At 44.0% G+C, this 26,734-nt stretch overlaps 2 protein-coding genes across 6 annotated transcripts in view; both read left to right on the top strand.

Moving 5' to 3' along the window:
• Nucleotides 1-26,734, top strand: part of PIP5K1B (phosphatidylinositol-4-phosphate 5-kinase type 1 beta) — a 313,556-nt gene that overhangs the window by 74,297 nt on the left and 212,525 nt on the right. Inside the window, exon 1 of one of the 5 annotated variants that reach the window (XM_058695761.1) lies at nt 14,451-14,659. The exons of 1 other annotated variant lie outside the window; for it this stretch is intronic. In XM_058695761.1, coding sequence (XP_058551744.1) covers nt 14,453-14,659 — 207 coding nt within the window. In that variant the 5' untranslated portion in view covers nt 14,451-14,452. Of the gene's footprint in view, nt 1-14,450; nt 14,660-26,734 lie in introns of those variants that run through there. 3 more of the 5 variants (XM_058695762.1, XM_058695763.1, XM_058695764.1) reach the window with 3 other exon arrangements.
• Nucleotides 2,272-10,467, top strand: PABIR1 (PP2A Aalpha (PPP2R1A) and B55A (PPP2R2A) interacting phosphatase regulator 1). Its single transcript, XM_058695770.1, has one exon. It carries the CDS (start codon nt 6,966-6,968, stop codon nt 7,827-7,829), a length of 864 nt encoding a protein of 287 aa, XP_058551753.1. The 5' UTR covers nt 2,272-6,965; the 3' UTR covers nt 7,830-10,467.

Below are 26,734 nucleotides of genomic sequence, written 5' to 3'. Positions count from 1 at the left end.
GAGCACGATCGGGGAAAGGGCAGAGAAAGAGGGAGACACAGAATCCAAAGCAAGCTCCGGGCTCTGAGCTGTGAGCACAGAGCCGGACACGGGGCTTGAACCCATGAACCTCAAGGTCATGACCTGAGTTGAAGTCGGATGCTTAACCAACTGAGCCACCCAGGTGCCCTGACTGCTCTGATTTTCTAATCCTTGCTGTCACTTTAAAGTTTTTTTTTTTAAGTTTATTTATTTATTTTTGAGAGAAAGAGAGAGAGAGAGTGAGCAGGGGAGGGTCAGGGAGAGAGGGAAAGAGAGAGGATGCCAAGCAGGCTGGAACTCATGAGCCACTAGATCATGACCTGGGCCAAAATCAAGAGCCAGCCACTTAACTGACTGAGCCACCCAAGCGCCCCTTACCGGAAAGTTTTAAGGATTAGGTGAAGCAACCTTGAGGGTACACACTGTAGAGAATATCTATACTTCGCATACTCTCAGTAATTAGAGATGGAATGGTTGATCAGTTTCTGATGTCATCTTGTGTTTATTTTTCTTTCATAAGGATAACTAAATAAGTTCCTTGTGGTCAAAATCATGTCCTTAAATACAGTTCTCATTCTTGCCATATATGAGGACAGCCCCTGCCAATTTCCTGGACTCCGTTTACTTTGACCATTCTATCTCATGAATTCAGCTAGGGGGGGTATCACAGAGCTGACTTTGAACAAACACACAGTTGAGAAAGTCCAAGGCTATGAAATGGGCTTCGTTTCCTCCTTCCTGCTTTCTTAGAAATGACCAGCTTTGAGGGCACTGTGGGAACAGGATCACGGAGAGGCAGCGGTTGTGTTGATGATCCGTAACCAGTTTCAGACAGGTATCCAGTGCTTACGTGAGGCTGCTAGTGTTTATGACCCCAGTGAAACGTAGCTTGAGGAGTGGGTGTATGTGGGGGGGGGGGGGGCGGTGCATGTGTGTCTTTGTCCATTCTTCCGGCTGGCAAGGCCGGCTAGCTGGTCTTAGGCTGATACTGTTGTGTGTCAGAGAGATTTGGAAGAGATTCTAGTTTAGACTCATGCTTAGTGTGTGAACAGAATATCTTCCTTTCAATTGAAATACATTCTTACTCTCTTCCACCCTCCACTTACATTTCAGCTTCCCATTCTCTTCCTCTGCATCGGTAACATTTTGAGGTCGATGATTCCTGATTCCTTATACGGTACAGTGTATACATTTCAAGTATTGAGTTTAATGAATTTTCACATGTGTATATACCTCTGTAACCAGCACCCATATCAGGAAATGGAACACTTCCTTGTGCCCCTCTCCGTCAGTTGTCCCAAAGGTAACCAATATGTTGACCTTCTACCACTAGAGATGGATTTGGGCTGTTCTTGAACGTCGTAAAAATGGAATCACAGAGGATTTGTTCCTTTGTGTTTGGTTTCTTCCATGAGGTATCATCCTGTAACTCACTCATGCTGTTAAATAAATAATTCCATTGTATAACTTGATTCACCCATTCGACCGTTTATGGACATGTGGGTTGTTCCCAATTAGGTGCTTTTACAAATAATAATGCAAGGAACATTCGTGTACATGTCTTTAGGAGACGTAAGCATGCATTTCTCTGGGGTATATACCCAGGAGTGGAGTTGCTCAACCACAGAGCATACATATATTTCCTTCTGGTAGACACTGCCAGCATTTTTCCTAAGTTGTTGAACTAGTGGACACTGCTGAGTTTCTATACTTTGAAAGTCAAGTTTTCCTCTGCAGTATTTTTTTTCTGGGTTAGTGATGCTAGTAACTGTTGAGATATATGTAGTAACTGTTGAGATATTTGAGATATTTGCTAGTAGATGTTGAGATATTTGTCATTCCATCTAAGAGTATACATATAGGGGCACCTGGGTGGCTCATTCAATTGAGCGTCCCACTCTTGACTTTGGCTCAGGCCATGATCTCACAGTTCGTGGGCTCGAACCCCGCTTATGGCTCTGCACTGACCACAGAGCCTGCTTGGGATTCTCTCTCTCCTTTTGTCCCTCTCCCCAACTCACATGCACTTCCTCCCTCCCTTCCTCCTTCCCTCTCTCTCCCTCTCACCAAAAATAAAAAAATAATAAATAAAAGCATGTACACACACACGTTTGTATTTTAAATTCATTCAGTATGGATCCAGAGGTAGGTATTTGCCTTGCCATATGCTTGGGGCTTAATAGTGAAAAGCTGCCCCTAGGAATTAAAAGGAAATTATCTGTTAGTTTAAGAACATACAATATTAATCACAATAAAATTTAACTATTGAATAGAAATCTGCTTTTATGACTCAGGAGTGAGCATGAATATCAACTATGTATGTGTAGTATTTAATTCATACCAGAGTGAAACCAGAAGGATGAATTGACTCAGGGACAGTCTCCTGAATCCTGCCTCTGGCATTATTCATTTGCAGCGGGCTGAATTGCATTTTATGGCGGCTGTTTTCTCTCATTTATCCCTTTGAGAGGAAGCAGTAACTAAATATATTAAACACTGCTTGGAGTCCTCAGCACTGAGCATTTGAATTCTATCAAGAGTGTATCAGCATATGATTGAAAAAGAATGGAAACTTAGGGCTTCAGTTTCTCAGTTCACCTAACCGTTAGTTCAAGAGATCAACCTGTGTGATCTGGAGGGCACTTTAATAATAATGTCGATAAAAGAAAACAAATTGTCCAAGTAAGTACTCAGAATCAGTGTAAAAAAGGGGTGCGTGGGTAGCTCAGTCAGTTGAGCATGTGACTTTGGCTCAGGTCATGATCTTGCAGTTCTTGAGTTCGAGCCCCGCTTCAAGGCTGTATGCTCACAGCTCAGAGCCTGGAGCCTGCTTTGGATTCTGTGTCTCCCTCTCTCTCTGCTCCTCCCCCACTCATGCTCTGTCTCTCTCTCAAAAATAGATAAACATTATCTTTTCTGTGTAGAAAAGGCTGCTAAGCTGGAGTTTCAAATAATAGAACTTTCTTCCATTTCAATGGAGCTGTACTAGGCCATTCAGTCATTCATCATTCATTCACACAGGGATTCACAACTACTCTTGAGTCCTATGTACTAGGCCCTGTTCTAGGTACTAGGCATACAGCGGGAAATAAAGCGAAGACCTTGTTTTTGTGGTTGTGGAGCTGATCTTCTCGAGGACAAGAGGCAAGAAAACAATATATGCAAATATGTCATTTGGTGCTCTAGAGGAAAATACAGACCACGTAAGGGGTATGGGAATGAGTGTAGGTTTGGCGTTGGGCACCGCTGTTGCTTTTTATAAGGGACGGTCAGGGAAAGCCTCTCAATGACATTTGTGCCGAGACCTGAAGGGATTGACGTCCACTGGAAGAAGAGTAAGCCAGGAGGAGTGGGGAGCCTGCCTAGTGGGCTGAAAGACAGTAAGGGACCTCTGCAGTTGGAGGAAAGGCAGTGAGGGGGGCAGTATTTGGAGGCGGGGTCAGAGGGACAGCAGAGACCCACATCACATAGAGTTCTACAGACCGTTGTAAGGACATTGGCTTTTTCTCTGAATGAGAACTCACTGAAGGGTTCTCCTCAAGTCTTCCCTTGAGGATTACCTTGAACACTGGTTGGAGAACGGACTATAGAGACAGGGATGGGAACAAAGAAATGAGTAAGGATAGCTGGTAAGTGTATTCAGGCAGGAACCAAAGGGCACAGGTGTTCGATTTTGTGCATTTACCACCATCTCTTTGCTTTACTGGTAAAGATTATTGTACTTGTCCAGATAAGGATGAACACAGTGTTGGCACATTTGAGCCACGTTAGTAATACTTTAATAATATGCAAATTAGCAATATGCCGTGGCTCTTGGGAAGTTCTGTCGTTAATGCTTTTTTCTATTTATCCAATAGCAGTGTCCTTCTGAAAGGTCTTCCTCTCGTCTCTCCTGTTTTTATTTAATGTTGTACCATTCTTTGAGCCACTCACGCTCAAACTTGTCACCTGTGACATCTCTCTCCATAGTCTACAAACACAGGGGGTCAGATACTGTTGTTACCTGCCTGTCTTTCAAACCCATATCCTGTTTCTGCCATTCCCAACTTGAGTTTAGACCCTCCTTTTCATCTCACAGCTGGCCGTCAGATTCCCCTTGTCCACTCCGTGGAGAGGGTAGCAAAAACAATGCAGGGTTTGAAGCGGCATCTTGATTCAGATTGGGCCATCCTGGTTCTTCCACGTACCTCTTGGGCATTTTGAAATTTTTGAACCTCAGTTGTCCCTCTACAGAATGAGCATAACAGTGTCTAATTGGTAGGATCGCAGTGAGGATTACGGGGGACTGTGGACTGTTGAGAGTGCCCGGCAGGTCCAAGGAGTGGATTCTTTCCGCTTCCATCCTTCCAGCTGGCTCCAACCTTGAGCTGCCTGGCAGGGCCCAAAGCGTAGGTCTCATTGTCTTGCCTCTTGCCAGAAACCTTTCGTGGTTTCCTTTTGCCTCACAGGTTAAATATGGGCCCTTTTGCCTGGCATTCAGAGCCCCGGTTCTCTCCCCATGACTTCCGTTTCCAACTTTGCCCCCATTATGGTTCTTCTCCGTGTATTTCATGTAGAGCAAATTCACCATTTTTATTATCATGCTGTCACTTCTGTATGAGAACATCTTCACTCTGTTACCCTGTCTTGGGTCCTGTTGTCTTCACAGAGCTCACAATTGGAAGTGGCTTGTCTCAGTCCTAAAACATCACTGCACTTGGAGGAGTCAGTGTGGTACCCCAGCTCTGGAGCCAGAAAAGCCAGATGCTTCTGTGTACTGTCATCCTGAGGATGTTGCTTAATTTCTGCATCTCGATTACCCTTGCAAAATGAGGACAACAATACCTCCTTGCTAGGGTTGTGGTGAGGACTAAGCAAGGGACTACATGTGAAGCAGTCTGAATAGTGTCTGACACTTGGGAAGCTTAAGTCAGTTTCTATACAATTACAGGCATGAGTAGCCAACATTATTGTATCATTAGGACCTGTATGTTATAGGGAACTCAAAATACAAGCATTTTGAGATACAGTGGAGAAAAAGGCATGGACTAGGAACCAGAAGCCCTGGATTCTAGTACTGGTTCCCATTACGAAATAAGCTGTGTGATGGCTAGTATGTCACTTAGCCTCTCTGGACCTTACATTCTTCAGCCGCAGAAAGAGAAGGATGAACAAAAATCTCTAAGCTTCCTTTCAGTTCAGATAGCCACATGGATATCTGATAGCCACCTGCAATTCAAATTGACCAAAACGGAACTCTTAATTTCCACTTTTTGAAACACACTCCCTCCTTATCTCCGTAAATGAATGATACTACCATCTATCAGTGTAAGAAACCTGTGGGTTGCCTTTGAATTGTCTGTTCCTTTCATCATCTACATCTAATCTATCTGCCTATCCTTTTGGTTCTACTTCCAAAACGGATCTTGGTTCCATCCCTCTGCTGCCTTTCTGCTTCCACTCTTGCCCCCTTTCAGCCTCATTCCCACCGAGCCAAAGCGATATTTAAAACCTCAACCAGATAATAGCACTCTTCTGCTTTAAAGTCCCTGGTGGCTTTTCATTGTACTTAGGATGAGATCCAAACTCTTGTATGTCCTCCCACCACTCTCCCTCTTGTGCTTCAGCTGCCGTTTTCTCTTTTCCTGCCAGCTCCCCAAACTCACGTCTGCCTTGGGCTTTGCTGCTTTCTGTGCTTAGAATATTCATCCCCCAGATGTGGACGCAACTTGTTTCTTGGATTTAGATCTCCGCTCTAATTGCCCCCCTCCCGCTAGTGCCTTATCACACCATCCTGTGTTTTCCTGAGGTTTACCACTATCTGAAAATAGCTTATTTATCTCTCTCTGTCTTCAGTAGAAATGAAACGCCTTCATAGTAGGGCCTTTTTCCTAGCAGTGCTTCGTACATAGTAAGAATGCAAAATAAAAATACATGAAGGAATAAGTATAAACCCATTTTTAAGGAGCTATCACAGTTCATATTAAGCGAAGGATTGTGTTTGTAGTTTTCCAGTGTGAAAACTTTCCCTTCGTTTAATCTCTCCTACTGAATGAAGATTACTGGGCACACATGCTCGTGCTAGAAATAGGACCGTGAAACAGTATAACGACACACTGGTTTCTTCCCCTGACCTAAATGGCTCTCCAATTTACCATTCTCTCCATCTCCTCTCTCACACTAACACCTTACTGCAAATACCATCTTCTGTGGCCTAGAGGACTGCCTCCCCTCCGGTCTTTTTCCTGTAGATTCTAACCTCCCAGCCATCCGGACTGCAGACAGCAGCCGGCGAGCTTTGCAGTCGTTGCCGTACCCTTGCTTGATATTTGAAAACCGAAGTTTTCCATTGTTCTCGGGATAAAGGCCACAATCCGCCCTGGTCCGCTACGTCCTGTGAGGCCAGCCCTCAGTCTCCACCGCAGCCCACGCTCCCTCCCTCCCCTCCTGGTTCCCGCCTGCCACCAAGCTGGTACGGCTTCCTGGACGGGTTCACTACCCACCACCCATGTTGTCTCCTTCGGAACTCAGGATATTGTCCCTTCCTCGGGGAAGCCCTCCCTGGTGAGGCCAAGCTCCACTCCCCCTCATGCAGCCCCCTATCATCCACGACGTCTCTTTCAGTGCTCTGGTTTTATAAGCGCACACTCTGGAATACGGTAGCCTTGTAAACACGCGTAGCCGCGAGCTCGCAGCTCAATAGCTAATTGCGGAAGAAACGTACTGAATAGTCGCCCGGCCGGTCCTCGCCCCTCCCCCGAGGGCTGCGCTGAGGCTGTTACGCGTTAAGCCGGCGCCGCGGGGAGAGGAATCTCACCGCGCCTGCGCGAAAGGGCACGCATGCGCAAAAGGACGAGCCCGCTGACAGATTTGCGGCGGCAGCGGCGGCGGCGGCCCTGGCCCTGGACTGCGGGGAATGGGAGTCCTAGGTCTCTGAGCGCCGCCCCCGCCTCCCTGCCCCCGACATGGCTCAGGAGAAGATGGAGCTAGACCTGGAGCTGCCTCCGGGTACTGGCGGGAGCCCGGCGGAGGGCGGCGGCACTAGCGCCGGCGGGGGCCTCAGGAGGTCTAACAGCGCCCCCCTGATCCACGGCCTCAGTGACACTTCGCCGGTGTTCCAGGCCGAGGCGCCGAGCGCCAGGCGGAACAGCACAACGTTCCCGAACCGCCACGGCCTGCTGCTGCCGGCCTCCCCCGTCCGCATGCACAGCAGCCGCCTGCACCAGATCAAACAGGAGGAAGGCATGGACTTGATCAACCGAGAGACGGTCCACGAGCGCGAGGTGCAGAACGCAATGCAGATAAGCCACTCCTGGGAGGAAAGTTTCAGCCTGAGTGACAACGATGTGGAGAAGTCCGCCTCCCCGAAGCGCATCGATTTCATTCCGGTGTCACCAGCACCGTCACCCACCCGGGGGATCGGGAAGCAGTGTTTCTCACCATCCTTGCAAAGTTTTGTGAGTAGCAATGGATTGCCTCCAAGTCCAATTCCCAGCCCAACGACTCGATTTACCACCCGGAGAAGCCAGAGTCCCATCAACTGCATTAGACCAAGCGTTCTTGGACCATTGAAAAGAAAATGTGAAATGGAAACTGAGTATCAGCCAAAGAGATTTTTCCAGGGCATCACCAACATGCTTTCTTCTGACGTTGCACAGCTGTCAGATCCCGGTGTGTGTGTATCTTCCGATACCCTTGATGGAAACAGTAGCAGTGCCGGATCTTCTTGTAACTCACCAGCGAAAGTCAGCACTACCACCGACTCTCCTGTGTCGCCTGCCCAAGCGGCCTCTCCATTTATTCCAGTAGATGAACTTTCATCTAAGTGATTCACCCACCCATCTGAGACTCGGGGTGTGTTTTTTTTGCAATGGAGAGAAAAATCAAGTTGGAGCAAGCACTGAACTTTGTCAGTTAATTTGAGGCTCTTTCCTATCTGACCCTTTTCCTTTTTTTGGAATTTCCTGAAATGTTGTTATTCTAGAGAACTTTTATGTCAGGTTCCTGCGGGATGCCCTTGAATTCAGTGTAGTAATATTTTCAGACGTTTTCCCAATAAGTGTGTTGAAGCATACGTCTTTATGCTGCTAATATGTTTAAATACATATGTTATCCCTTGATTTTTTAAAATAATTGAGAGCTCTATTTATTTATGGGATTATTAAGTTCTGATGCAAATATAAATGTTGAATTAATCAGCATAGTAAACTGATGTTTTAGAATTCCATATTTCATGCCCACACTAATTTTTAATATTACTTTTCAGTGATTGCTGATTTCTATTTGAAGAATAACTTACGTATTTACAGCAGTTTTTTAAAAAGAATGTTAGTTATAACACATCAACCCAGTGGTTGTCTCTTTTACCCAGGAGTCCTTGCATATTTACTTTTCTGGGTACATAAGTGGCTGGGAGGGGGAATGATGAGCAAAATATAAAAGCTTGCAACAAGTCTTTTAAAATTATAAAATAGTAAACATTTAAGAAAAGCATTTTCTAATGAAATTTTAATGGAAATTCTAATTAGTCATGCAAATGTCGCTACAGAAAAGTTAAAAAAAAATTTTTTTTTTTTTTTAGACCAGAAAGTGCATTCTCTCGGGTATAATCCTGAAGTGACACGGGCCAGTGCCTTGCAGTCTCAGCCCACTGTACATAGGCTGAGACCAGGTTCTTTGTACCACTGCAAACTTAAAAGTTTTTCAAACATAGAAAACGTGGGAAGCTCTGTTGGACTTCACCAGGGCCCCCAGGCAGATAAAAGTCTCTCATTGATTGACACGCTTTAAAATATCCAATTGTGCCTCAGTGAAAATCCTTGCCACCAAGGAGCCAGAGCAACTTTTGGCCACCTTTCTGTCCTGCCCATCTGTCACCTTCCGGGTTTTCCCTGGCTCAGGAGGGAAGCAGCTGTTTCCTTGCCAACAGGTCCTTCCCCCCCCAACCTCCCAACGAACTAGGGCATCATCGGTTAGACAAAGGTACAGTGTAACTTGGATTTCTGACAGCAACCACAGAACTGTGGAGTCATGTCAGAAACCTCTAGTTAAAGCTGTAGCTGGAGCCGACTGCCTTGGGATTGCCGATTGATTCAGGGTCAGTGATGTGCAAGAGAAAAATCAGTGGAGAGTCACGTAGGTAAATCATTGCTTAACTTAGGTTTCGTTTAAGTAGAGTTCTGAAATGTTCTTTTCCTTGCCTTGTTACAACTAAGAAAATACGGAAATATTTAATAACAAACGTTTCTATATTATACTTCCTATATCTTCCTTTACTGGAGAGATAGAAAGAATGGCAGCAAAAGGGGAAGGGGAAAAAATAAAAGAGAGACCAATACAAAAAGCTCCGACTTTCTTTAAGTTAACTGCTTACAGAGACTTTTAACAATTGTGTGGAATTTTTACAGCTATGAGAATAAATGGAACTGGTCAACTTTTGAAAGTTGCCTTAAGAATTCAGTGAAATTATGTCAAGGGTAAGATTGTTTATATAGGCTTAAAATTCTCTGTTCTGGGTAATAGTTCACATGCTTCAGTCTTGATCTTGTTCCTCAAATTCAAACCTATATATCCAACTTCCTGTTGGGTACTTAACCTGCTTCCAGAGGTACTTTAACCTCAGCATCTCCAAAACAGAATTTATCATCTTCTCATTGAACCTGTTCTTGAATTACCTAAATTGATGTCCTCACTCTCGGATTTTCTAAACTAGAAACCATGAGAAGCACTTTTGACTTTCCCTTTTTCCTGTCACATCCAGCTTAATCACTTAAGTTCTGTCTACTGAAATGAATCTCCAGCCTCTCCTCTTCTCTATTTCTTTTGCCTCTGATTGAGCTTATGTTCCAGCCTAAGGTGGTCTCCTCACCCATTTTCTCACCCTCCTTTTGACCCAGTCGCCACACGGCCTCTGAAGTGATCTTTGTCAAGTAGAAAACTTGCTTTGTTTTCACCTTCCTGCTTGAAAACTTCCTTTGCTTCCCCATTTCCCACAGTTTAGGGAATGCTTTCTCTAGCCTGGCATGTAATAAGGTCCTTCATGAACTGGCCATCCTGGAAAACCACTGTACAACTCTGCTTATCCTATCCCAATACACATCCTTCTCACTCTGCAAACACTAGACTACTTGATGGTCCTTAAATATGCCATGTACTTTCATGTGTTCGTGCCTTTGGATGGATTGTTCCTTCTCTTTAAAATGCCATTCCTATCCTTTTCAGCCAGGCAAATGCTTTGGTTCTTTTTATTGCCTGTTAATTTTAACTATGAAAGAATGTATACCTGCTGATTATAAAAATATTTAAACAATGCAGTTATCTGTGGAGTAAAAAAATGAAAGTCTGCCGTTTACTATGTAAAATTCATCTTCCCTTCCCCTAGGTAATTTCTGTTAATTCAGTATATATTGTATAAGGTGTTTTACTCCTCATTTCCACGTATATCTGTATATAAATTCAGGAAACCAACATGTCATTGACATCTCTTTTCCTTTCTTTCCTCCTGTCTTCACCAAGTCTTAACTGATTTTCTCTTCCAGAATCTGTCACCTTGTCTTGTTCTAAACTGCCACCCTGACCTAGGCTTCCATCATTTTCCTCTTAGACTTCCAAAGTAGCCTCCTAATTCCCACTTGTCCCTACACCACTCACTCTGGTTGGCTATCCATTCGTTCTCCATACAGCAAGCAACTACAGTAATCCTTTTAAAATTGCACATGTGATCCTTCCATCCCCTAGCTTAAAGCTTTTCATTTGCTTCCTCGTGTACCAAATTGTATTGATTCTGGCCTAGGAGGCCCTAAGGGATCTGACCCTTGGTGCTCTGTCCCCTTGTTTTCTGTACCCCATTCTCACTGGCCTGCTTTCTTGTTAAAGACAGCATCTTCTCTGCTATTTTATGGTCCTTTTGTCAGATCGTTTTTTCTGAAAGTATAGGGAAACCTTTATTTCTCTAAGCTTATTTTTCTATATGGTTGGTAAATTTTAAATCAGATGTAGCTGTAAGAGTTTATAGAGACCATTTACATTATCACCTTCTTGTTTGTAACGTTAGTCATTACTTTGTAAAATGTGAGGACTTAGCTCATGTAAGAATTATCCTTCAAAGAAACATGTTTAAGGTATTAGTATTGCTGTGCTATAAACTTTGTGCTCGAAGTCCCAAAGCACCTATCAACATTTAGTTAAAGTTCAGTCTTATGTAAGAAACGTCTGTGGTATAGTTCCCTTTATTATATTTGTGAAAAACAAGGAAAATGGAAAAAATAATGAACGGTCACCAAATACGCAGATGTTGGGTGTCCCAGCCTATAAACATACTTAAAAGATTGCTTATAATCAAGAATAATCTGTATCACGTTGCGTTCCAGTGATTCACGTTTATTACGTTAGGTCAACAGGTCACACTCCTACAGCAAGAGACCACTCTTAGATATTTGGCAGTAAGGTGGGGGAGAGTGTCAAGGCTTATAAGGGAAACAGAATTAGGGATTTTTTTTTTTTTTGTATAGCCATGTTTATAGAGGAGTAGGAAACGTTTGAAGATCCAAGAGAGAGGTGGGAGACGGGAATAGTTGTCAGAATAACAAACCAAGGAAGATGTAACTTCTATTTCCTGAGTAGCATCAGCAAATAGAAGAAGGGGTTGGCCTGAGAAAGGAGGTCTGAAGGCAGAAAGAAGAGCAGAAAGGCTAGGCAAAGATACCAGTACCTGCCGAATTGATTTGCTCTTGCAGAAGTTTATGGGTGGGGAAGAAGGTATCTGAAAAGTAGAAAGAACTTGTATCTGGTTGCTTCTTTTTTTCCAATTATCAGGTAGTCTAGGATATTCAGGGGCGGGCGGGAGTAGATTCAGAAGCTTGAGCAAAGGAAAGATTTAATGTTGCCTCTGTGAAATTCCATAAAGCAGTGACTTAAGGTCAAGAGGAAGGTTTATGAGGCCACATTGGATGGCTGGTTGCAGTTGGATGGCAGGTGCAAAAGAAATGAGTTGGATTGACCTAGGTTTGGGCATTGGTTAAGTAGATCTGGGTTGAGTCCAGTGTTTGAAGCAATTAAAGCTTCTGCTAAAAGTGTAGCTGAATTGCTGGCCGGGGCCTTGAGGATGGTAAGAGAAATCAGCAGTGGGTGATGGATGAGGCCCCCCTCTTCACGGCCTTGCTTACGATCAGCCATGGCAGTGCACACAGAGAATCGGACCTCACTGCAGAACTCTCGCTTCAGCTTTGCCCGTATTTTTCACGGCTCGTTTTGTTTTGTTAGAGAATCGATCCTAAATCAGCAAGGCTTGAGTTGCACTTAGAAAAATAAATAAATAAACCATTTAAGTCACATTGCTCACTGTAGCCAGGCCGGTTCTTTATTCCTCCCCTAACTTGGCATCCAAGTAGAAAATTTTCTTAAAAGCTGAAATGACATATATACATGTATGTATATGTATATATATATATATATATATATATATATATATATACACATATATATATATACACATATAAATATATATGTGTGTGTGTGTGTATATATATACATACACACACACAAAATTGTATATAAGGTACTTGCTATGTGGCAGGCACTATTCTAGGTACTAAACAAATCTATTTCATTTACTCCTTATCACTATCATCTGAGATAAATGCTGTTATCCTCGTTTTACAAATGAGGAAGAGAGGGGGGCGCCTGGGTGGCTCAGTCGGTTGGGCTTCCGACTTCGGCTCAGGTCATGATCTCGCGGTTCGTGAGTTCGAGCCCCGCGTTGGGCTCTGTGCTGACAGCTCAGAGCCTGGAGCCCGTTTCAGATTCTGTGTCTCCTTCTCTCTCTCTGACCCTCCCCCATTCATGTTCTGTCTCTCTCTGTCTCAAAAATAAATAAACGTTAAAAAAAAAATAAACAAATGAGGAAGAGAGGTTAGCGCTCAGGTTTCTAAATGTGGGGGGTAGGCAGCATATAGTCGAGGTTAAGAGCACAGGCTGTGGAGCCTAGTGGCCGTGGTGAGGATTAAACGGGTCCGTATATCTAAAGTGGAGCAGTGCTGGGCAGTTTCTTTAGAAGTGTCAGCTGTCATTATCCCCGTGTTTATGGTGGTTGTCCTGATTGTCATCTAGAGAGGATGTGCCAAGGAAGCTTTTCTTGATCACCCTTGCCTGGTGAAACTCCTGCATTCACACCGGTAACAGTATGCTCTCTATTCAGGGCATCCCATCCTTTTATGAGCTGAGTGTTTTCCATGTTGGAGAGTCTTTCTTGTAACCACCATGTTCCTTTGTAACTTTCACCGTTCAATTCAAGGCCGTGGCTCTGGAAAAGGCAGAACAAACCTTATCTCTCTTTTTTAGGCGATAGCCCTTCCTTGACGGATCAGAAACACTGATCCTCTGTAATTACCTTCTCTTGCTTCTGGATTTGAGAAATCTTGAGCAGTTTTTTCAGTGTATTCCCCACCCCTGGGAAATAGGGCTAGTAGCATCCTTTACAGCGAAGATTTTCGCAAGATTGTGATCCCTTTGGTACTGCTTGCCTTCCCCAGTGGGAAAATGGAAGATGGCCTGCTAACATGAGCCATTGCCTGTAATGATAATTAATAAGAATTAGCACTCATTTATTGAATGCTAAATTGAGCCCCTAGACACTATTTCCAGTGCTTTGTATGTATGTTTCATACATGAGATGAGAAAAACAAGTACATTTTTTCAAGCCTATATTCCTTTTTTTTTTCCTTTTGAATTTAGGTGTTTTTTTTTGTTTTTTTCCTATGTACAGAATTTTTCCTTACTTGAGATAAAGTACGTTTCCAGCTGGCTAGTGCTGTCCCTTGTATGTTGAATCAAATGATATGTTGATGTAAAATGATGGCTTTAGACGTTGTTATCATAGTAGAGGACACTCAGAATTGTTTTCTTTAGTAATAGTTAAAAGTAAATTAGTATAGAAAGAAATTAGGATTTACATATTTCTTAACTGATTTGCTATTTGAAATAGGAAACCCCAAACCAAAATAAATTTTAGACTGTTTCCTTAAACACACACACACATATTTGTATATACGCTCTCATATATATATATATATATATGCTTTGTTATATTTGATTTATACAGTATCCTTGGTTGTCCTTAGATTATCATTCCTAGGTCAACAAAAACAAGACCATTTTGATGCCCCGCCCCCCAAATTAGCCCTGTAGGTTAGAAAGGTGTATTTTTTCCTTTTGTAAATTGAAATATAATTAACACACAGTGCTATAGTAGTTTCAGGGATACAATATAATGATTCAACCATTCTATATATTAGTGCTCTTCGAGATTAGCGTGCTCTTAATCCCTTTTACCTGTTTCACCCATCCCCCACCCACCGCCTTCCTGGGAGCCATCAGTTCTTTGTATTTAAGAGTCTGGTTTTTGTGTTGGTTTCTTTGTGTGTTTTCTTTCTTAAATAACACATAGCGAAATCATATGTTATTTGTCTCTGGCTTATTTCACTTAGTCTTATACCCTCTAGGTCCATCCATGTTGTTGCAAATGCAAGATCTCCTTCATTTTTATGGCGGAGTAATATTCCATTGTACACACCACGTCGCCCTCACCCGTTCTTCTGTCGACAGATACTTGAGTTGTTTCCACCTCTTGACTTTTGTAAATAATGCGGCAATAAACACGGGGGTACGTATATTCTTTTGAATTAGTGTTTTTGCTTTCTTGGGGTAGCTACACAGTAGGGGAAACCCTGGATTATAATTCTCATTTAAGATTTTTGAGGAACTTCCATACTGTTTTCCACAATGACTGCACCAGTTTGCATTCCCAGCAACAGCGCTCACGGGTTCCTTTTTCTCCACATCCTCACCGACATTATTTCTTGTCTTTTTGAGTGGAGCCATTCTGTTGAGGTGATACCTCCTCATGGTGTTGGTTTACTCTTCCCTGATAATTAGTGATGTTGAGCATCTTTTGGCCATCGCGTTGTTTGGCCATCTCTATGTCAGCTGGGGGAAGATATCTATTCAGGTCCTTTGCCCATTTTTAAATCCGATTGTATGTTATTTTGGTGTCGCATTGTATGAGTTCTTTATTTATTTTGGATATTAACCCTTACCAGGTACATCATTTGCAAACCACAAAACTGCCAGAAGGCCCCATAGGCAGTGATCTCTTTGACATCGGCCATAGGAACATTTTTATGTGTCTCCTCAGGCAAGAGAAACAAAAGCAAAAATAAACTGTCAGGACCATACCAAAATAAAAAGCTTTTTGCACAGCAAAGGAAGCTGTCAACAAAATGACGAGGCAACCTACTGAATGGGGGAAAATGTATCTTTTTTTAGAGGAAAAGTAAGCAGGATTCAAAGGAGGATCCAAAACCTTTTATTGCCTAATAACAAGCTTGCCTTCTTTCTCTACAAGAATTCTCCCCAGAGGGCAGACATTTAAATTCAGAACAATTGAGCAATCTCTGAGAAACTTTATTATTTTTTTTAGCTTCACCTCATAGAAAATCAATGCTGAATGAAAGGACCCCAAAAGGAAAACTTGCCTTTCAATACATTTTCGAATTTGTGCTTAGACTTCACGTTTCATGGTGACATGTCCCTACGTTAGACATTTTGAATTTTTTTAACGTTTATTCATTTTTGAGAGAGAGAGACAAAGCATGATTGGGGGAGGGGCAGAAAGAGAGGGAGAGACAGAATCCGAAGCAGGCTCCAGGCTCTGAGCTGCCAGCACAGAGCCCGATGTGGGGCTCGAACTCAGGAGCAGTGAGTTCATGGCCCGAGCTGGAGTTGAATGCACCACCCACCAAGCCACTTGGGTGTCCCAGAAATTCAACAAATCTCTGAAAACACTTCAGAAGTGACTTTTAGTCCTATAGCTTGATTGTGAAGATAATTTTGTAACGGAGAATATAGACAGATAACATCAAATACTCAAGTTTTGTGTATGTCCAGCCTAACGTACACACACATGTGCACATTCACGTGTTCGGAAGCACACACACCTGACCTACTTGATGACCCTTGATCTGTGTGCCCGGAGCCATATTTAGCTTTCTTCCCATTTTAGATTGCCTCTCGTTTCCCCCTCCTATTTCCAAGTGCTACCCTACAAGAGAAATAACCTCTCTGTGCCTGAAATCAAGTTCTCTTTTATGGACGTCTGCAAGAAGTACTTAGGGAGATGGAAAATCCCTCCTTAACAAAAAACCTAGGACTGAAACCAGAAAACAGAGAACCTCATTGCGTTTATGGACCTACGAAAGTTCGGCTCTGTATCAGTGCCAGGGATGTTCTGGGTTGTTTCCAGTTGCCTACAATGGTCTTCCAAGCCAAACTAACATCTAGGGCTTGGCTCACAAAGGCATGTTGTGAAAGAAGACAATTGAGAAAGATCTTTTATGCCTTCTGAAAGTAGAGTGGTTGGTTGAGGTAACCGTTCCTGTGATTCAGGCGGTCCCTCCCCCTCGCTTTAGGGAGAAGGAACAGTTTTGCTGTTGGAGTGCCGGGAGGATTATGGGAATTCTAGAATGCCAGGCGGCTGTTGAGCATTGGTATCTTCCGAATGGGAAAACAGGGGATGTTTGGGAGGGAGTGCGAGTGAAAGGTGGTGGGTGGGTCGGGTATTTCTGTTGGCATGTGAGCCAAGTTGGCACGTGAGCTCTCAAGTTCTCTTGGACTCTTGAGAGCTCCTTGTTGACTGGAGAGCGACCTTCACGGTGGTTTTCTTCATGGACCTTTGTTGAGTCTTTGCTCCACTCCTTTGGGGATTTGGAGTTGAATCAGGATCTGGTTTATGAATTTTTTCGAGCGTCTTTCTTGAATGTTCTCTTCTTTTGAGTCTTCTGGGGAAAAAAAAAACAACAACAGTAAATGCTAATAATAAGAATGATCCTTGTCAGGTTTCTTTGAGTCAAGAATTACAGTTCTTGGGGCTCCTGGGTGGCTCGGTCGGTTACGCGTCCAACTTTGGCTCAGGTCATGATCTCACGGTTCGTGGGTTCGAGCCCCGCATCGGGCTCTGTGCTGACAGCTCGGAACCCAGAGCCTGCTTCAGATTCTGTGTCTCCCCCTCTCTCGGCCCTTCCCCCACTCACGCTCTGTCTCTCTCTTAAAAATAAATAAACGTTAAAAAAAAAAAAAAGAATTACACTTCTTGCTGCACTTTACTGTGCCAATTTCTACTGGGTTTCTAACTCTGAACTAAAATTCTATACCTATCTATATAGTCTTCCTCAAGGCCCCATTTTACCACACTGCTTGCTACAAGGTATTTCTGAAATGCAGCATGAAATGCTACCCTCCAACTACAGGATTAAATCAAATTATGCAGCGGGAGTGTAAGAAGACCTCCCCACCTCCATGTATCCCCTGAATTCCAGGACTCTAGCTACACTGAGCTTGCCTGAGGCCCCCCGGGGCTTCGCGTTCCCATCTGCTGCCTGTGTTATGGCAAGCTGTGTCCTCTGCTGAAAGTGGCTCTTACTCCCTTCTTCTTCCACAGTCTGTACCAACCTTCTTTCATTAACCCCTTCAAAACTTAGTCCAAGAGGTACATGTTCTGGAAAGCCTTCCCTGATGGCCCCCCCCTCTCCAGCCCTGGTCAGTGAGATGGCTTTCTTCTCTGATCCTTTTCTACCTGGTGTTTCCTTCTGTAAAGTCATTAACAGGTTGCCTCGTATTTGTGTGGTTTCTTGTCTGTCTGCCATGTGCATAAACAAAGCCTCAGCCTTTTATTTTTGTCCTTACTACCTGTGCAGAGCACATTATTGTTGCTGAAACTTACATTGAATGGATGATTATTGGATGGATAAATGGATGAACGAATGGTACAGACTATTTTTAAGGAATCCGGCCGTGTGGCTGAACTCTTTATAGTTTGCTAAGAGACGAGAAATTCACTTTTTGAGCGCTTTTGACTTGAGCATCTATCACGTGCTTCACACCGGCTAGCCTCTTAGAATACATCAGTGGACGAAACAGAGACTCAGGCCCCTGTAGAGCACATGTTCTGTTTGCATTCTAACAGGATAGAGGGAAAGGTGACCGCAAACATAGTAAGTACATAATATATAGAGTGAGGAGCAGTACGGAGGTCAGGGCGGCTGGAGAAGAGTTACTGAAGGGCAGGATAGTCGGAGGGGCTTAGAGAGGTGCACAGGAGGAGGGATTGTTGCAAATGTACGTGATGTAGGGTCTCGTGCACCGTGGAAAAACATTGGCTTTGATTATGAGAGATGGAGAGCCGTTGTGGAACTTGGTGCATACAATTGACATGATCTGTCCTAAGTTGTTTTTTTTTTTTAAGTATGAAATTTATTGTCACATTTGTTTCCATATTGGAAACAGGGCTCATCCCAACAGGTGCCCTCCTCAATGTCCATCACCCACCCTCCCCTCCCTCCCGCCCCCCATCAATCCTCAGTTTATTCTCAGAGTTTAAGAGTCTCTTATGGTTTGGCTCCCTCCCTATTTTTTTTCCTTCCCCTCCCCCATTGTCTTCTGTTAAGTTTCTCAGGATCCACATAAAAGGACCACACTTGCTGGGTTGACAGTAGGCTCTGAGAGGCAGGCGTAGAAGCAGGGGCACCTGTCAGGAGGCTTTCTGACAGTCCAACAAGAGATAGTGATGGCTTGGTTGAAGGTGGTCGCATTGGAGGTGGGGAGAAGTGGTTAAACTCTATATTTTGAAGGTAGAGCCACCAGATTTGAGATGGTCACATGATAATTCCAAGGTTTGGGGCCTGAGGAACTGGGGGAATAGAGCAGCCATCATTGCCTGAGATGTGGAAATCTATGAGTGCAGTCAGATTTTATTTTTTTTGGCTGGGTTTGGACGTGGGGGGCATCAGTACCTCCATTTTGGATGTTAGGCACATGATCCTTTTTAGACATTCAAGTGGAGATATCAGGTGAGCAGTGAGATATCTGAGTCTGCAGTTCATGAGAGGGGGCTGTGTTGGAAATACACACTTGGGAGTCCTCTGCCTGTGGAAGGTATTTAAAATCAAGAGCACCCTTGAGATCCCTAAGGGTCAGTCACATGGAAGGCAGCTATGCTCACCACTGTGCCACCAATGCAAGGGTCAGTCACATGACCATGTGCCAAGAATAGAAGAGTAAGAAATGAACCTTGGAGCACTCTGTAACGTTAAGAGGTCAGGAAGAGGAATGAGAAGGAGCAACCAGGGAGGTAGGAAAGCAAAGACAGTATGGTGTCCTGGAAACTTGGGTGAAGAAAAGTGTGAAAGGTGATGGAGCTGTCTGGGACGCCCATCGCAGCTGTTCTGACAAGGAGGACTGATGGCTGAGTGCCGATTTGGTAACATGTATATTACGGGCGGCCTCCCAAAGAGTCCTTGCCTTGGAGTGGTGGTGTAGAAGCCCCATCAGAGTAGCGGGAGCCAAATTGGAGTGAACCACATGGCTCAAGAAAGAGATCGGATCCTTGAGGATAAAGACGAGCCAAAGTAAGCGTCATCCTTCCTCTCTTTCTTATTGGGAAACTGTTTTTAAGTGTTTCCCAGGAAGTGTCTTTACCTATATACGATTATAGTCTGGGGGGAAGAAAACAAGGCCAAGTCACAATTTCTTGACTTGTTTGTTTGTTTTGCATTATTGTGAGGGGGGAAAATCTGTAAATGTTTTGACCCCAAACATGACTAAACTGCAAAAGCTAAAGGCTTAACTGATTGGCTTCCTTCATGAATTTGTCGGATTTCGTTTTATTCCCTTGTCGTCTATTTTTGATGGCTTTTTTCCACTTATAAACTGAAACTGAGTTCCACACCCGTGACACAATTACTTCCGTGAGTTTGGCCCAGTTTCTTAACCCAGAGACATTTTCCTCTTCAGTGAGTGCTGTTATTTATTTATTTATTTTTAAGTAGTTCATTGTCCTCTTAGATTTTATTCAGGGACCGATTTTTTTTTTTCTTACTCCTTTTCAAAATTCTTGCCGAACGGTGGGAGAGGACGGCGCCAGTAATGATAAGGAAGAAAGAATGCCTTCCTCACGTGGAATGGCTCAGACCTCATTCTAAGTATAAAATACTGTCAAATTCGTTCTTGTGGGTTGGGCGGCGTGTCCCGATCCTTCATAAAAGAGGACTCAGGGACGTCCAAGCCTTATTTGTACCCGGGACGGAACAGTGCCTGCTCTGGGGTCCACTCTGTCCTGATACTGCATTTCTGTCTTTGGAGACTCCAGTCAAGTACTGCTCATTCCGTGGGGCCGCCTCTGCTTCTCTCGGTAGTGTGGGTTTCCTCCGAATCACCGTACTGCCTACTGCCTGGGGCTCTTTGTCGTTTTCAGCCTGTGTTTGGGGGTGGGGGTGGGGGTCCTAAAGTAATGGTTCCACAGCACAGTTTCTGCAGACTGGTAGAACTGCATTCCAGACCTAGCCTTCCCACTTCCCAGCTCTATGATTTTCCGAAAACTGCTTAATCTCTGTGCCTCTTAGTCTGCTCACCTGTTAAATGGGAATAGCCCCTAGCTCAAAAGTAGTAAGGATTAGAGGGATTATAAGGCATGTAAAACTATTTACCTGGAAACTGGTAAGCTTGAATGAGTGGCAGCCTGAAGAGTATGTATCATATATGAAATAATCCCCTATCTTGATGGCACATTTCCTGGAAGAAAGGGACACTGGCTTATGTATCTTTCCTCATACCAATGCTTATCCTTAGGAAGAACTCAGTAAGTGTTTATTATTGGTGGTCGTTGGTGCTTGGGAAACCGGGCATGTGTGCTCATGGAAAACTGCGATATGCGTGTCATAATGTATTCGATTATTGCATACCGGTGAGTGCTTCAGGCTTTTGGAAATCTTCTAGACTAAAATCCATACGGCGCACAGTCTTCGGGAGTGATGTTACAAATTTTATGGTACATGAAGTCGATAAGCTTTCCTCCTAGTTTTCCAAACACTCATGAAAATGCTGAGTTTCTTCCTTCTTGACATTTCACAGCCTAGAATAAAGAAATGTGCTTTAACTTTGACATAGTCTATGAAATTCTGTATAATTAGACGGGGAGCTTAGATGACTTTTAAGTAAACTTTTTTTTTTTTTAATTTTTTTTTCAACGTTTTTTATTTATTTATTTTGGGACAGAGAGAGACAGAGCATGAATGGGGGAGGGGCAGAGAGAGAGGGAGACACAGAATCGGAAACAGGCTCCAGGCTCCGAGCCATCAGCCCAGAGCCTGACGCGGGGCTCGAACTCACGGACCGCGAGATCGTGACCTGGCTGAAGTCGGACGCTTAACCGACTGCGCCACCCAGGCGCCCCTTAAGTAAACTTTTTTAAGCCATGTATTTCAATACTGTGAAAGAAGACTAAAGGCAAGTATCCACATAGGCTAAAATACACGCACATACCTACTTTCTAACGATAAAGCAATATAGGTTCCTTTTACAAACTTCAGAAAATTCCAACAAGCAAAAAAATACACTTCACTGAGACGCCCCTGTGTATACTCCCATGTGGATTATTCTGTACTTTTTCTGTGATTGAAAATGCGTATGTAATTTTTGCCCCCAAATGGCATCATACTGTATACTCAGCCCCATAAACTCTGCTATTTCTCATGTAATATACAGTTAATGTTTTAAATATGCCACAGCATCATTTTATCATCTGTGGCTGTCCCATGTTGTAGTTAACCAACTCTCTTTGGCCCTTTAGAATGTCTCCAGTTTTCTCTCAGTTACAGCGTTTTGATGTCCATCTGAACAACTCTTGAAATGTAACGACCCTAGAACTTTCTTGGACTTGCCCATGTAAATTAGCTGACATGTTCATTTCCATTAAGTTTTGTCCACTCTAGAAACTTTTTTTTCCAAGTCAGTTTTGAATGATTTATTAACAGGCATGTTTGGAGCTTATGTGTGTGACTGGAAAAGGAAAAAAAGTGTAGTTCTCAGAAAATAAGTGTTGCAGATTTTTTTTTTTTTCATGAATCTGCAACAGCCTTTTTCTCATTTGATCCAGACTAGAGAGTTATGGCAGCGTCGTCAGGAAGATGTTGCTTTTTATCTCCTACACTAGAATGATCCGTAATTTGGGGCTAGTAAGGTCACCAGTAGGTGGGTTGTTATGCTTCTGTCATTTCCCCGGAGGAAAGACTGAAACATAGGGAGTGGGTGGTGGTTGGTGAAGGAGGTCAGTGTTAAATAGGTATCTACCCCACACACTTACGGCCACCACTGTTTCCATCTTTCATAGTTCTGGCAACTTTAGATCCTAATTTTCTAAGTTATCCAAGATACCACATATTACCTCCAACGGCCCATTGAAACATCTCAGAAATCTTGACATTGAAACTAGTATAGTTCTGTTTCTTGCACTTAGAGATGACAAATGACAAAATTCCTTCATGAAGTTATGTATTTTTTGATATGATTCTTTTTTTTATTATGAAATTTATTGTCAAATTGGTTTCCATACGACACCCAGTGCTCATCCCAACAGGTGCCCTCCTCAATGCCCATCACCCACCCACCCCACCCTCCCACCCCCCATAAACCCTCAGTTTGTTCTCAGTTTTTAGGAGTCTCTTATGTTTTGGCTCCCTCCCTCTCTAACTATTTTATGAAGTTATATTTTTATTTTTTTTTTAATTTTTTTTTAACGTTTATTTATCTTTGAGACAGAAAGAGACAGAGCATGAACAGGGGAGGAGCAGAGAGAGAGAGGGAGACACAGAATCTGAAACAGGCTCCAGGCTCTGAGCTGTCAGCACAGAGCCCGATGCAGGGCTCGAACTCACAGACCATGAGATCATGACCTGAGCCGAAGTCGGACGCTTAACCGACCAAGCCACCCAGGCGCCCCTGAAGTTATATTTTTAAGTATTAGGGTTATAAAATGTGGTCACCAAATTTATAGGTCTTCAGAGAAGGAATAGTAGAGGTGACTTATTCATTTTACTATAATGTCTGATGAATACCTACAATGTAGCTGGCACTGTGCTAGAAGCTGGTGTTACAAAGAAGGATGGGCAAATCCTTAAGCTGCTCTTTGTAGGGTCCACGCACTTACAAATAACTACCAAACAGTGCTAATACTTTGTTGCAATATGTAATAGACTTATTTCCCACGTGGTACAGGAATCCAGAAGAAGGTAATAACAAAGGTGTTGCTAAAGGAAGCAACTCTATTTTGGCAGATTGATAAGTGAATGGGTGTAAGAGGAGACGAGGGGAACCTCAGAAGTTACCCAGCTGTGTGAAAGAGTATATTCTAGGAATTTCCAGCAAACAAGAATCACAGTCCTCATTTAAAACAATTAATTCTTGGGGCACCTGGGTGGCTCAGTCGGTTAAACCTCTGACTTTGGCTCAGGTCATGATCTCACATTTTGTGAGTTTGAGCCCCGTGTCGGGCTCTGTGCTGACAGCTCAGAGCCCGGAGGCTGCTTCAGATTCTGTGTCTCCCTCTCTTTCTGCCCCTCCCCCGCTCACACTCTGTGTCTCTCTCTCCTTCAAAAATAAATAAACATTAAAAACAATTTAAAACAACTCTTGAGTTTAAAATTTTTCTTTACTATTTTCATGTTTTCTTATTTCTTTGTGTCTGGTTTAAAAAAAAACCAACCCTGATTGTTTATTGGCATATTCCTTTTTATAAGTTTATTAAATCATTGGATCCTAAAAAAGTAAATGAAACAGACGTGCTTAGTAGGGTGTTCTTGTAACTACCTCCCATCTCAGTGACATGCTTTTTTTTTCTGCCTTGGATTTAATAGGTTAGAATTATGACTGCAGATTCCAGGAGATAGAAGGATAGACTAGACAAAGAATATGTAGTTTAAATTATTTACTAAATTTTTCATTCTCTTAGTAATACTCCGAAACACGGTCAAGATTGCTGTGTATATCTGTTGATCTCAGCATTGGAAGAGCCTCATGGGCTCTACATTCTGAGATTTGAAACAAAGTAGATTTACAGCAGAAATGAACCAGAGGTTTAAATACATATGTTGTAAGAGAGCCATAATGACCTTAAATATTTTCCACATTAAAGAAGGCATATAGTCCTATGATGTTACTACCATAATTTTTTTAATAAATGAATTTGCATTCATAATTTTTTTAAAATTCTCCATGGAGTGCTACGTACCAGCCAATGGGAATACTTGAAGAAAATAATCTTTTGGAGTCCGGATTTGAATTAAACTGCCTCCAAGTATAATGATTTATTTATTAATTTTGAGCTTGTTTTATAATCAAGGATTTTTTAAAATTTTCTTAGGATTTACTTATTTATTTTAGAGAGTGAGTGAGTGCACAAGCAGGGGAGAAGCGGAGAGAGAGAATATTTTAAGTAGGCTCCATACTCAGCATGGAGCCCTACAGTGAGACCATGACCTGAGCTGAAATCCAGAGTCAACATTTAACCAAGTGAGCCATCCAGGCACCCCAGCAAGGATTTTTTTTTTTTTTAAGTTTAAGAAGCTTACTTAACTAACAAAAGTTTGGAGAGTAATAAATAGGCTGTGTTTCTAATATGGTTGTCACATTGTTCACTGGGTAAATATTTCTTGAGCACCTACTATGGGCCAGATCCTGAGCTTTCATTAGCAATTTTATGTCTAGTTTCTAAGAGACACATTAATCCCCTGGCTTCATGGAGTTTATATTATTGTGAGGGGAAATAGACATCCTCCTTTACCCCGCAGAAAGAGAGACTCACATACAGATAGTGAAATCATTTACATGCCAATGACAATAAAGGTTGGGAAGGAAATACACAAGGGGCTGAGAATTTGAATGGTAGAGAAGCAGTTTGGGAGAGGGTGAAGGGAAGGACAGCATGAGGTGAGGTTGAAAAGCAAGGTCAGCAGAAGCTCTTACAGGGTTTTAGAGGCCAAGGTGAGCAGTTGGAATTTTATTCCGAATGCGATGGGAGAAGCATTAAAGGTGTTTTGGGAAGGGAATGATCTGAAAGATTTTCTCAGACGATCACCTGGCCCTGTGGAGAAGGGAGGCAGGGAGACCAGGACGAGGCAGTTGCGTTAGACTAGGCGAACGGTGCTGGTCTCGGGGCTGAAGGATAGCAGAAGGTGGAGAGGAGAGGTGGTTCTGAGCAATCAGCAGGAATGGAGGAAGGGCGGGGGAGGAGGGCAAGAGAGAAATCCAGGATGATGCCTAGTTTATTGACTTGAGTAAAAAGGGGCCGTTGGACGGGCTGGGGAGGTCAGAAGCGACGGGAGTAGAGCGTTGGTGACCCTTCTATTATTCCAAATGCTTTGGCATGGCACACAAGACCCTCCCTGCAGAACCTTCCGGAATCATGCCAGTATCCCTGTATAGGCACTGTAACACAGAACTGCTAATTTCCAGAAGACACTATGTTATCTCACCTCCACGCCTTTGCAAATGCTGCTCCTGTGCCCTGGAAACACTCATTCTAGCTTCTTTCTACCTTGCTGTGTGCAAGCCATCGTTTCCGATACGACTTAGGTGGGCCCCACCCCCTCAGGGGAGGCTTTCCGGAGTCCAGGCCCCATGCTCCTTCCATACGCTCCTCTGAGCAACCTGTGTCCACCCTGTCTGAGCACAGACTTCATGGTTTTGTGGCTGCTGGGTGGACCTTTGTCTCCTAGGCAGTACTGCCCTGGAACCCAGGCAAAGGGGGGCCCTTCCCTGGAACCCCTAACCTAGGTCTTGTCCTTGAAAGGGCCTCTCTCTGGCCCTTCTCTGACTGCGCCCCTTCTCCATGGGGCAGCAAGTCTGAGAAGCCCAGGGGATATGCCCAGCAGAAGCCCATGTATTCCTCTCTGTGCCATGCTCCATGGAACCAGGACCCCACCTTCCAGAATTCTCTGCATTAATGATACTGAGCCTCCTTTGAGGGCCTCTTTTCCAGGTCCCTCCTCTTGCAGGGCACCCATGGCCCCAGTGACTACACCCTTGAGTCTGAAGGACGGGGAGCATCTTCCACAGGGCTGTCCACACATATGCACGCAGGTCCCTTTGAGACGTGGGACGGAACTGCGGTGGGGAAGAGAGGGTGGCAGCCCCGGGGTCAGGGGTGAGCCCTTTCTGGCCCCGACTGTCGAGGAGCCCAGGAATTGTAAATCCATAGCCCAGCCTTTCCACATCAGGTCCTTTGGATGAATTGAAAACAGTGACGCTGGTGGGGATGGAAGTATGTGTGGACAGCGGGTGACCAGGGGACGCTGGCGAGGGAGGAGGAACCACACAGCATACCCCATGCGGGCCCGGACCCTGCACGTGTCAGGGTGGGCCTTTCCTTAGACAGCCGGCGTTTGACATTCAGGCCATGCTTTCCCTGGCACAGGACCTACACAGGCACATACGTGTGTTTCTCACGGAATGCTCCAGGCCTCCAGGACTTCTCTGGCCTCGTGATGTATCAGGGCGGCCTGAACCTCCTGGAGCCCCCTGGGCCCCACTGCTCCTTCTTCCTGCTCGTACTGGCCTTCACCACCCATGCCCCTAAGCTGCCCGTGGACGCGGCCCGTATCAGGAGGGTGCGGGACTGCTGTGTGTGCTTCTGCGAAGGTGCCTGCCGAGGAGTGAACGAAGGCTCCTTTCCGGCCCCCGCTAGCTGCCCGGCCCTGAACCTGCCGATGCCAAAGGTCCTTTATCTTCGCAGGGGCTGAATCTGCCCGGAGGAGATGTGTTTTCTCATTTTCTCCAGAGAGTTGGGTTTTTGCTGATAAGTCAGAAGGGCTTTTTTTTTTTTTTTTGGTCATTCACATGGAGGTGTTGGAAG

The sequence above is a fragment of the Neofelis nebulosa genome, chromosome 12 (assembly GCF_028018385.1).
Source record: "Neofelis nebulosa isolate mNeoNeb1 chromosome 12, mNeoNeb1.pri, whole genome shotgun sequence".
NCBI lineage: Eukaryota > Metazoa > Chordata > Mammalia > Carnivora > Felidae > Neofelis > Neofelis nebulosa.
The sequence above is the reverse complement of the archived record's forward strand: the minus strand, read 5'-3'. Positions and strand labels throughout refer to the sequence as shown.